The following is a 12,215-nucleotide window of genomic DNA, read 5'->3' on the forward strand; positions in this document are numbered from 1 at the left end:
TGCAGGATAGCCAGCATCAGCTCCCACCTAAGGGTGGGCAGAGCCATCCTTCTGAGCCTGCTGCACATAGGGGAATCGAGGTGCTGTGACCTGGGAGGGCCATGTGCCACAAGGAGCACAGCCATGGGAGGGTGATGGGAGGCAGGGAGGAGATAGCCTGATCCTTTTAGTCTAAACCCGGCCCGCCCCCCCCCCCCCCCCCCCCAAAAAAAAAAAAAAAAAGAAAAATAGAATATCCTGAAGTGAAGGAGGTGATGCAGGCAGCGCAGAGGTGGCAGGAGAGCTGGGCTGCGGTGGTGTGCAGTGACAGCAGAAGCCGCTCCCCTCCCTCCTGCTGCAGCACACCTCATTTCATGGGGTTCTTGCACAAGCAGTGGGGTGGAAAACGATCAGCAGGAGCGGGCGGCTGGAGAAGCTCCGCAGGCCCCTGGGCCTCGCAGGCAGTGGGAGCCCAGCCCTGCTGAGGGGGCACGGCCACGGGTACAGGGGCTGCAGCTCTCCTCACAAGCATCCCCATGGCAGGCGGAGATGAGCACACCCCCCTTCCTGGATGCTGACGGGAAAGACAGCGCAGTCCTGCGTGACAGCGTGAAATTAATATGATTTTGGGGGAAGCTGGCAGTGAGTAATGAGCATCTGAAATACCTCAGCTCTGTACCCCCCTCCCTTGCCCTCAAACTCATTTAACCCTTTGGCTGCTGGCACAGCCATGTGGTGAAAGGGAAAGAGGACAAGAAGTCAGAACCAAACTGGAGAGAAGCACAGAGGGAGCAGCAGTCTGTCCACCACTGAGCATGCAGAAAGCAGAGCATCTTCCTAGGACCAGCTCCCCACGCCCCTAACAAAACCTTGGTATGAAAACAGGCACCGAGTAAGGGGCGGTACGTGAGCTGCCGGATGCCTAACAGGAGTCTGTCCCCAGCACCCTGCTCCCGGGAGGATGAGCCACAGGAGCTGCCCGCACTCACTTGGATCAGGCTGTCACATTTCAGATCTCTCTGCCTCATGCCTGGAAGCGCTCAGCTGGTTCAGGTACTGCTGAGGGAGGAGCAAAGGCAGGCGAGAAGGCAGATGGCAGCGGGCTCTGCCTTGGCTTGGTTTCATCAGGAAAAGCAGTGTGCGGGCAGGAGTGCAGACAAATGCTCATAGTGCCATGGGCAGCAGAAGCCAACAGAAGTGCTTGGGCACAGGGAGAGCAGGGCAGGGCCTGCCCAGCGCAGTAAGAGCCCAGCTCCAGGGCTGGAAACCCACAGGAGAGGGGGAGGAAGAAACACCGCAATGGGCAGCAATGTAAACAGACATGCAAATAAAGGACACAGTGTCATCATGAGCTGGAAACTGTGATTCACTGGGGGCTCGTTCAAGGCCTTCTTGTGAAGCGAGACAGAAAAATACTCACACATATGCTAGCAAAAGACATGGAAGGTGGCTGGGTCAACATCAAGCTAAGAAATGACACAGAGCAGAATTTTAAAATCAAGAAAACAATCACCTTGATTGCTCCATGTCCTAAAAGCTGAGATACAAGCTCAGAAGTTGGGCCAACATCACTGCAACTTCCTGCGTCTCGCAAATCCGCTGCCGGCCCCAGAGGGATGACCAACGGGCAATGCAGCTACAGTGTGAGGTCCTACTTTTTTGTTGTACATGTTTTCACTTCCTTATATACAAACATGCATATAAGCTTCTGAGTAGTTCAGACAAAAGAAGACTTTATAATACTAACAGTAAGAGCGGGTTACTCAGAAACCCTGGCTGCTATCTCCTCTATGGGCTGCATTGCTCGTTTCCTACTGAGCAAGAAAACGACACGTGTGCACGCACCTGTGCTAGTCCTCAATGGCACAGAAAAACTGCAAAAGCCCCAGAGCAGAATACCACAGTCCATCTGACATACGTGTGACACGCAGCCCCTTTGCCAGCTCTCCTCACCTCCCCAGCCCCTCTGATGACTGCAAATGAACGCAGCTCGATGAGAAGCACTGCTGCAGGGGAGCAGCTCGGCACTGCCCTGCATGGCACTGGGCAACAGGACTGAGCAGAATAGGCGGCCAAAGCTCCTTGTGGCTCAAGGACCTGCGGGTGTGGAGCACATTGAGCATGGGACAGGGGAAAAAAAAATTAAAATCCAGTGCTGAAATGAATATTCAAGGCAGGGAAAGGGATATACTGAAAAATCTTCCTTCTGCTCTTGGGAAGATCCACCTTTTAAAGCAGCCCTGCCAAGATAACACAGAGTTAAACATTTCCTTATCTATGTTAAACACCTTTTTGATTCAAACTGAAAAACAGCACTGAAAACCTATTTCACTCTCCTGCACCCCATGGCTTGTTTTGGATAGTCAAATTAAAGCAGCCAGTTACGTATCTACTCTCTGAATAGCAGCCCAGTACTGCTGCGTTTGGTTTTCCAACACAGAAGAACGACCAAAAATATATACACATATATATTAATTTATGCTTTCTGAGATAGCGCCAGAAATAAAGCAGCCCCACAGATCCCAGCAGCTCTCAGCACACAGATCTGCACGGCTGTGCCCAGAGCCCTGCACGGGAGCAGGACACCATGGGGCAGGATTCTCAGCCAGGAAGGAGGCAGCCATCACTCAAGCTAATCTCTAACTGCACCAAAGATGCACCGTTTCCAGATGCTGTCCAATCTCACCTGCAGAAGGTGCCTGCGTGGCAAGGGCTGAGAGGGGCTGAGCTGCAGTGGGAGCATCTAGGCTGAAAGCATTGACCTCAGAGCAGCTTTGTGCAGCTCCAGTAGCCCTACACAGACACCCTAAGGTGCCAGCAACGAGCACACCTCACATCCTAAGAGCGAGCTGCAATCTTGTATTAAAGAAGTGCCATCATCTGCTACCATCACTGGATGCCCCTGTAATTACACCCCCTGAGGATGGGGCCCCTGCTTCTCCAGGGCACGCAGCCCCACAGCACTCCAGGCCCAGGTCTGCAGCACTCAGGTTACAGGAAACCGTCTTTGGAATTGAATCAGCAGCACGTGGGTTTTTTCCCCATAAGATCAGCAAAATAGGGCAGAAGCTCTGTTGGCACATAATCCAGGGTACCATGGGGGCACCAGGACACACACATGCACCTATGACTGCTCTGGGGTTCTCAAGGGTTGACTGCTTATTTAAACTGCTTACTTCTTTCCTCGAGGACACAACCCACCGATTCCACTGAACTCCAGTAGTAACGCACAGGCCTCACCACAGCTGTCAGCAATCACGCTTTCAGTCAAGTCCCACCTCTTGCTCCTCAGCTGTTCCTGCCTGGTCCCACCTGAGAGCACCTCTTGCATGTTTCCTGCTGCTTGTCCCAGCCCCCAGCAGCCAGACAGGACAGGGAGGTGTCCAGCACTGGCCCCATGACTACAGGCACTGTGGAGTAGCTGGAGCTCAGCTGCTCAGACACCTCCAGGCCTTGCCACAGCAGCATCCCTTCAAGCATCTCATACACTGATCTCTTCTCAGTAGTAAGGTTCGCTTCTGCAATGCACCTAATGCCCAGTACACAAAGGTAGTGAGGATGAGCCTTTTTCCCCAGTGCTGTAAGGGTTGTCAATCTGAGGGCATCAAGGGACTCCCCTGCCCACCAGCTCATGGCAGGGACCACGAGGCTCTACTTGGACAGAAGCAGCCTGAGGAACAGCTCTGCATTTGCTGCAGGGGCAGCAGGAGCTGCTGGCTTCCAACCAGCAACCAACCCCGGATGGGACAGGAGGAGTTTCACTTTGGCTTTGTTACTTCAACACCGTCCTCTCCTCCTCAGTGCACAAGTCCCTCAGACTGGCTGTAGCTGGAAGCTGACTGTTGGACCACCTTGATACAATGGCCTAGAAATGCAGCTCAGCCTGCTCACATACACAGCCCGGGCAAGCAGGGCACAACCCAGCAGCTTCCAGGAGCCCTTCTTACAAATGGGAGATGAATTCCCCTAGTCCTGCCCCAGCAGTGGGGTCCAGCCCACTCAGCGCCTGCACAGCTAGCAATCCCACCTCTGCTCCTCAAATCACTGAGATGGAAATAGAAGCAACTAGGAGGAAGAGCAATGGATTTTGAAACCTTTCTAGTACAACATCTAGCGCTTTGAAAGCAAAATATCACACAGAATGAGCTGACATTGGACAGCTCAGAGAGTGATGTTTGCAGCGCCATGCATCCCAGGGGCATTTCCACTGTGCATCCTAATTAATACTGCCCAGCAGTTGCTTAACAAACTCACAAGTTTATGAAGGCACTCTTATTTTTCTTTTCTTCCCTCCTCTGCCTTTCAGTAGCAAAGATTTCCACAGCTTCAACAGGGCAATGTTACTCGTTACTCCAGGAAGGAGAAATTGTCTGCAGCCATGTAGGCTCCATTACTGGGAGAAAGGTGTGAACAGCAAGTGTGTCTGGCAGACAGACTCATTATACCACCGTGTCCTTCATAATGGGAAATGAAAAGCCCATTCTGATAACTACACTTTATTATAATAGGTCAGAAGAAGTGAAAGGCATCATCTTATAAAATTAACTTCATAAAGATTGCCTTTAAAAAAAAAATCTCTGCCAGTTTATCCATTGCACCTCTCTTCAGAGATGTTCCTTCTCCTAGCAGAGCTCTCACTCTGATGCCTCATCCCACCACTGCTCTCACTTCTGCCCTCTGTCAGGGGGAAGAGATCAGCTTCCTCCTCATCGGGCTCAGGCACTTGTTTTGCCAGATGCATCAACTGCCACATATTTGTTAGGATGGAGAAAATCAGAACTGCCCTGACACCTCACCTTGAGCAGTGCTCAGGATTTTTGGGTGCCCAATTGGCAGGAGGGCTGGAAGCAGAGGTCATGGCAATTTTAGGATCCTTCTCCATACTTTCAGGTGTACTTTGCAAGGAAATTAAAAGGAAACAGTGCCAGCCTCAAAACATGCAGCTTAAGATGCAGTTCCTTTGGTGGCAAAAGCAGCAAGAATGTCCAACTCTAGGCAAGCTCTCTGCCTCCATCTGTATCTCGGGTAGCATTCAATTGGGCAGAGATCTGAAAGACAACTCTTTCCAAATCCAACCACGTCCTTTATGGCAAAAATAAAACCTGTGTCTCTTTGAAATGTCATGGGCCAGCTGCAAATCAGCCATGTCTTTGATATCCATGAAAGTTGGTGCAGATGGGGGGAAGGAGGATGGCAGAGCACGCCATGAAACAAACAGTTAATTGAAACATCCAATGAAGGTTGTATGGATCTAATGTGATAGATTTTAAAGGAGACTAATTTTCAGAAATTGCCAGAGCTCCAATCTGTGAAAATGTGGCTTTTTACAGATCTCCAATTCAGCCTGCCACATCTTGAGTTCCTTTTGGAAAAAAAAAAAAGAAGTCACACCATAAAAGCCCCCCAATTTGGTAGCAAAAATTAGCAGTCTTCATGGGATATCAGAGCCTTTGTCTCTCTCCCCTAACTATGGCTCTTGGGGAAGAACGAAGGACCATTTGTCTTTTGTTATTTTTCCAGGTAGTGAAGATAACAGTAGAATCTAATAAAGAACAAAAATGGGGAAAAAACACACCCACAAAAGCTAGATCTTCACACCTAGCCCAAAAGCCGCCCCTATAATTGAAAAGCATTTCTCCCGCTGGAGAAAATAACATCCATCAGATCTCACAAAACCAGCCCCGATGGATGGCAGAGGGCAGCACCCGGGGACGGGAGGACAGAGCTCTGCAGCAGCACTGCGAGGCATGGGCAGCACGGAGCCCCACGGCAGCACAGCCCCGCTCACAGCCGCAGCCGGAGGAAGGCAGCAGCCGCATCCATTGTCAGCCGCTGTAAGAATGAGAGCGGCAGCGCTGGGCAGGTCTAAGCGTTCAAGCCACAGATCCTTAATCAATGACACTAAAAAGCATAACCACAAGTGGGGTAGCAGTGCCAGCTCAGGAAATCCCGAGCGGTGTACAGAAGCCTTCGCGATTGCTATTGAAAACACCCAGCTCCCTTGCTTTGCTGCTTCAGCGCCATCAACACCCACCCATCAGAGATGTAGAAATGAAGAGAGCTTCTTGAAAAAAGCTCAAAACATGCAAATATTTGTTTGCGGGGTAAAAACAAATGCATTTTCTCCTGCCAAAGCAACTGAGAAAAGGAAAAAAAAAAAACCAAAAAAAAAAACAGCACAGAAGGGAGCAGGGTGAGAGACATCAGCTGCAGGGCTTTGGAGCACGTGAAACAATAGCTAGTCCTGCAGGCTCACCGGCTCGGCTCTGCGCCGGGGCTGTGCCCTGGCTCTGTCCCTGTGTCCCCAGGCTGGCGGTGCCACGCACAGCCCCGGCTGCTCTCCTGGGCAGGCTAAGAGTGCCCCCTGCAGCCCTGCTGGCCGAGCCGCCTCTGCCGCTCAACCATTGTCTGCGATTTCAAGCCAGTGACAAAAATCAGACGGGTTCCTAAATACAGAAATGCAAGAAGCTCCAGAGCGCAGGCATCTGATGTCATAGAGCCATCTCAGAGCACGAAGCACTTGACAGTGCTCAGCTGTGCTCGGTTTCAGCCTCTCAGCAGGCCAGGAGGGCTGGCTGGGCATGGGGAGGATTATGGATCCCCCCCAGCCATCCGCTGCTGTTTTCAGGACCAAACTCCCATCTCCACAGAGCCCAGGTAAACAAAATGGATGTTCATGCATCATCCTGGAGTGCTGGCAGCAGTGTGCTGCTGGAGGCTGTGCGCTCCTTGCCGTGTGACTCACAGCCTCTCCCCAGTCCCAGGTGTCAGACAAGTCAGGAGAAGAATAAAACACAAAGCAAAGCCCTCATTCTCTGCTGGACTCATGTGTTCTCTTGATACTCACAAGTCTCCCCACTCCACGAACATAGCTCAGCACCCAAAAAGGCAAATAGGTTCCAGGCTTTTGTTTGCTCTGGTGCTATGAGAGATATGGCTGCAACCACAGAGGCTGAATTCTGAATGAGCAGTGCCTAACATGCTCCCTCAGCATGCTGCCCTGAAGCCCCAGGCTTTTTTGGGCTTTGTTTCGACTGGGGATCCTAGGGCAATGCTGAAACAAAAGCATCCAGGCTACACCTGCACAACACGAAAATCCCTTTGCTCTTCTACGTGAATCCTTACATCATGCTTTTCCTGAACACGTCTGGGCTGAATCATGGTGTGCTTAAAACCCACTTAAAACCAAAGACCCCACTCCAAAACAGCATTGCAGCATACAGCTTTTGTCACCACCGTGGCTTTCCTCTACCCTACAAGAACACAGGCTGTAGCAGCACGGACCTACTGTCCATATCCACTGTTCTTAACACTGTCAGGGCAGGAGAGCATCACAGCTCATAGAGGGGTATATAGAGAAAGGAGCTTCCCCTGCTCCCAGCAAAGCCTTGTGGCTCTGTGCACAGCCTGATAACTTTTTCAAAGGGTTAAAGTGGAACAGCACAGCCCTGACCCGGCAGAACACTGCCTGCTGCTGAGACAAACGCCAACTCCACGGTAAAGCCTCCTCCTGATTCAGGACTTCACATCTTGCAGATGGATGCTGTCGCCCTCGGTCTTGCTGACAGCAGAATGGATGGAATGGAGCTGGACAACAATTCTCCCAGATTCCTCCGGTAAGCCAGCAGCACAGCAGGGAGCATGGCCTGAGCCCACCGCTCGGATTCTTACCCTGGCAGCAGCAGATGACATAAGCTGCACTTTACACAGCTGCAACTCTTTTCTGGGATACACTAAAGGCTTATTGTATCCTTGTATGCACAACTGGGCTGAGGATAGGAAGAGAGCAGGCTAAGATTCTGAAACCCCTACTCATCGCTCAGGTACTTCTCGCTGGAGGGACTCTGGCAAGCTGCATACCTCGCATCCCTGCAGCCACAAGGGATGCACAGCAGCAAGCACATGAGGTACACACCCAGGTGCGGCAAAGGCAGAGCCAGATTTATGTGCTCCCTGCAGGCTGGGAAGGAGCTACAGCATTGTGTGTGCAGGGCAGATGGAGGAAGGAGCCAGCCCGAGCTGATACCTCTCACACCAGCTGTTTGCAGTGACTCTTGGTGCTCCTCCCAGCCAGGTGTGCCAAGCAGCAGGAATGCTGCCATAAGCCTTACAAACAAGAGGGAAAAAAAATATCCAAGGCTGTGTCATCTGTTGGATAGGGGGAGATGTCCGTCCTCCGTGCATGCCTACTGCAGAGTGATGGGCCACCCAGCTGCGGCAGATCAGAGCACTTGAGTCAAAACTCTGGCATATGTCATCTGTCTCGCAGACGGCATCTCACAGCAGAAAAACCTGCTACATCAGTTCTACTTACAAGTTCACCTGCTCCCACAAAGAAGTCAAAATTCATCATTACAATCCATCAGCAAGGTCCTGCATTAAAACCTTGCTGGCTCCTGAGCAGGGCATTGCCCAGACCTGACAGAGAATGCTTTCCTACCTGAAGAGCTCCCTGATCTCCCTGACGGTGGCCTGGAATGGGATGTTTCGGACTAGGATCTTGGAAGTCTTCTGCTTCTTGACTGTCTGCTTCTTTCGGGAGGACTCCGCATCAGGCCTGTCAGGTGAACAGACAGGGCAGGTAAGGGGCACTGCAGAGCAACACGCCCAGGGCACGTTGTCTGCTTCAATGCCAGCCATCAGAAGTAGCCAGCTAGCTCACAACGGCATCCCTGCCGGTCTCACGCTGGTGACAATGGATATTTCATTAGCTGCATAGAGAAGGAATGAATGCAAGTAATTTAAATCCCAAATTTAAAATCAGAGCTTCTGGCTTGCTGAGTGCAGCCACAACAGAGCTCAGGCAGCAGGCTTGTACTCACATCTGCCACCAACTTTTCTTCCGACTCCAAACATTGTCTATTCAGTACCAGGTGATGAACCATTTGCATGTATTTAAACAAGTAATCTAATGCAAGCGACTGTTCATTCTTTTTCCTACTGACTTAGAGAACAGTAAACAAAACTAAAATATATTGGTAAATTATTTTGCTCAGGTTGTGTTGCATTTGAATAAGATAAAAATTTACCTAATATAAAAAAAAAAAAACAGCAGCTTAGAGTAAAGCATTCTACATTACAGACTGGATTTTAAAACCCAGAATGGGTATGAATGCTTTATTAAAAAAGAAAAGCCACAAAATGCAAAGTGCAGATAGTGAACTGTCAGTCTTGTGGGCCCCAGGTACCAGATTTGCAAAGGAATTATGCCATGTAAGAGACACCTCTTCTCATAGCATTTCCAAAGTGTCTACAAGACAGTTTTTAGGGCGCCAGTAATTACTTTCAAACACTTGGTGTATTTTTTTTTAACCTCATAGGTACAGATCATCAAAATCCCAGTAGATATGAGTCACAGATTTCAACAGTAAAGCTATAAACCTGAGTCAGTCACCTCTTTATGTGACATCAGGAAATGTAATTCCACAGAAAGGTCTGCCTCTTAGGCTCCCCACCAAAAGAACCTTAGGCATTTTTCAGAGAAGCCTTTTCCTTAAACATGAAACAAGTATCGCGTGCCTGGTTCTCATCTTGGACCCACTTTTGGCACCTCATCAGTGTATGCTGCTTAAGGTTTCACTTGGAAGTCAGTCTCTTAGTAAGCAAGCATCTTCACATCTGCTTTTTTTTTCTCTCCTCTTTTTTCCTTCTTCCTTTCCAAGTACTGACTAAGGTGACTCCATGCAACGTGCAACAAAGGCTGATGTGTCAGACAGCCAAAGCACTACTGGCCACAAATCCTTATGAAGCACAGATACTAGCTTAGAAATGAAGAACCTACCAAGATTTATCACAGACTAAATGTAACCATGCTACAGAAGGAAGACAGCTTTACCTGACAGCTCTCTCAGAGATTTTGACTTCCAGCTTATGGCCATCTACAATGCAGCCCTAAAAGTTAAAATGAAAACAAAAAAATATGAGTCACAACAGCATTCAAGCTTCCAGGATACAAGCATAGCATTTCACAGAATCACAGAGTGGTCAGGGTTGGAAGGCACTTCAAGGATCATGAATCTCCAACCCCCTGCCACATGCAGGGCCACCAACCTCCCCATTTAATATTAGACCAGGCTGGCCAGGGCCCCATCCAACCTGGCCTTGAACACCTCCAGGGACGGGGCATCACAGCCACTCTGGGCAGCTGTTCCAGCACAATCTTCACATTTCACATCTTTATACTTTCCCATACATTCCTCCCCTTCTCCTCACTAAAGGTCTTCCCTGTTCATACAAGGTAAGGTTCTGATATGAAGCTGGAGACAGTCTGTCTAACTGAGGAATCAGCCAGCACCCTCATGTCTGCCCATTGGCCTCAGAGCTGGCACTAACCTGGCAAAGGCAAGTCACTTCCCTGCCCTGGGCTACTGGTTCTTCTTCTGGACTGCCAACTCTTCAAGGCAGGGAGCACCTCACTGCTTGTTCTGGAATGAGCCAAGGATGACTCACTTGCTGTCAGTAGCCAAGACGGAAAGTCTTCTGTCTCCTGCTACCCACACATTAAAGCACAGAAAACAAGCAGCCTCTTGCCTAATCGGTCCAGAAACAGCACAGGATGTGCAAAGGCTTTATGCTGGGAACCTGGAGCCCTGCCGCCCACTCCCTCTGCAAAATCTCCACTGTCCTGCTTACTCTTATAGCCCAGGATTCTATGTTCAAAACAATGCAGAATGCCCATCTATCTCAGGACTACACAGCTGTGCAATGCAAAATCACCACCTGTTGAAGGTGAGACCCATGGATTGCAGTCATGGAGCAAACAGCCATTATACACAGAGCAATTCTTCCAGGTCTATATAAAAAAGGAGTGTTCCTGCTGTCTAGCCTGCATCAGCAGGTAATGTGGACCAAGACACTAGCATGTTGTTCTAGCAGCAGCAGAGCAGAAATGACTTATTTCCTTGAAGAGCATCCAAGCCCTAGTCCCTGAAGCACTGGTAGAGTCACAGAAGATGAAACTGAACCCCACAACACCAAATACTAAGCTACACTTATTCTGTGGGGGTCTCTTATTCTTGGGTCTCTGTCACTGGTGCAAAGTAAACCTTGCAGAATAAACTTGTTGAATTTTAATAATTCCACATTTTCTGCCATCTCTGCATAGGATCAGTGCTAGTAAAACATTCTTATGTACAAGCTATTTCCCCTTGCACAGAACGGCTTGAGCGAGGGGGGAGCTTAAGCATCTAGCTCCAACTCCTCTGCCGTGGTCAGGAACACCTCCCACCAGATCAGGCTGCTGAGGCCCTATCCAACCTGACCTTGGGCACCCCAGGGATGAGACATCCACAGCATCTCTGGGCAATCTGTTCCAGTGACTCAGCACTCTCTGAGTAAAGAATTCTTCCTAATATATTATCTAGATCCTTTTTCTTTATTTTAAAGTTATTACCTCTTGTCTTATCATGACATTCCTCGATAAAGTGTCCCCCTCCTGCTTTCATGTAGGTTTCCTCCAGGTGTTGGTATGAAATACCCTTCTAAGTACTGGTAGGAAGAGGGTACATACCCCTCTTCCTCAACTAGATTTTGAACCTCACAGTTTATCTACATCACTGCTCACTATCTCTGGAAATAAACCTGGCCTCAGCTTACCTGGAGCCGTCGCAATGCTTTCTGAGCACTCTCTGGCTTCTTGTACTCCACAAATCCGAAGCCCATGGAAAGCAAAGTGCCTGTAAGAAGATAAAGGAAAATTGTTATGATAGCAGGAAACAAGGATACTAAAAAGTAAACATAAAAACAAAGTGCTGTTGCATACTAACTACTAACACTGCCACAGCATTACATGGATTCCACCATTAACTGCAGTGCCCAGCAGGATCCAGGGACAACTGTGAGCACAAAAATTCTCTGAATCTCTGACTGCTAAAACTGGGGGGGGAGCAAAAACTAATACACTGAAGAAGGGGCCAGTCTGTCCTTGTCCTGACTGTCATATTCCTCATTAACACTCCTTACCAGCTTGCATGGAACGAAATACTGCTCTAGAATGGATGCTCAGTTTGAGGAGCTTGTTTTGATGCTGCTATCAGAGATGGCACTGTATGCCAAACTGATTTTGAGCTTTGTGAGATTTCAGCACAGCCTCCATAAATAAAACAATAACTGTATGTCCTATAGAACTACCGCTGTTTGTAGTCAGGGTGACTGATCCTATTATAGATACACAAGCCTCTGCTTATACACAGGACATTTCCCTAATGTACAAAACAAGACCTTCACTGGGGAAATTT

At 49.2% G+C, this 12,215-nt stretch overlaps 1 protein-coding gene across 1 annotated transcript in view; it reads right to left on the reverse strand.

Moving 5' to 3' along the window:
* RBM19 (RNA binding motif protein 19) overlaps positions 1–12,215 on the reverse strand; it is a 49,271-nt gene that overhangs the window by 18,775 nt on the left and 18,281 nt on the right. The window contains exons 19-21 of the mRNA XM_042886223.1: positions 11,575–11,654; positions 9,815–9,870; positions 8,420–8,536 (exon numbers count right to left, since the gene is read on the reverse strand). Coding sequence (XP_042742157.1) covers positions 8,420–8,536; positions 9,815–9,870; positions 11,575–11,654 — 253 coding nt within the window. The remainder of the gene's footprint in view (positions 1–8,419; positions 8,537–9,814; positions 9,871–11,574; positions 11,655–12,215) is intronic.

Source organism: Lagopus leucura, unplaced genomic scaffold (assembly GCF_019238085.1).
Source record: "Lagopus leucura isolate 7727_CA_CO unplaced genomic scaffold, USGS_WTPT01 Super-Scaffold_100055, whole genome shotgun sequence".
NCBI classification, from domain to species: domain Eukaryota; kingdom Metazoa; phylum Chordata; class Aves; order Galliformes; family Phasianidae; genus Lagopus; species Lagopus leucura.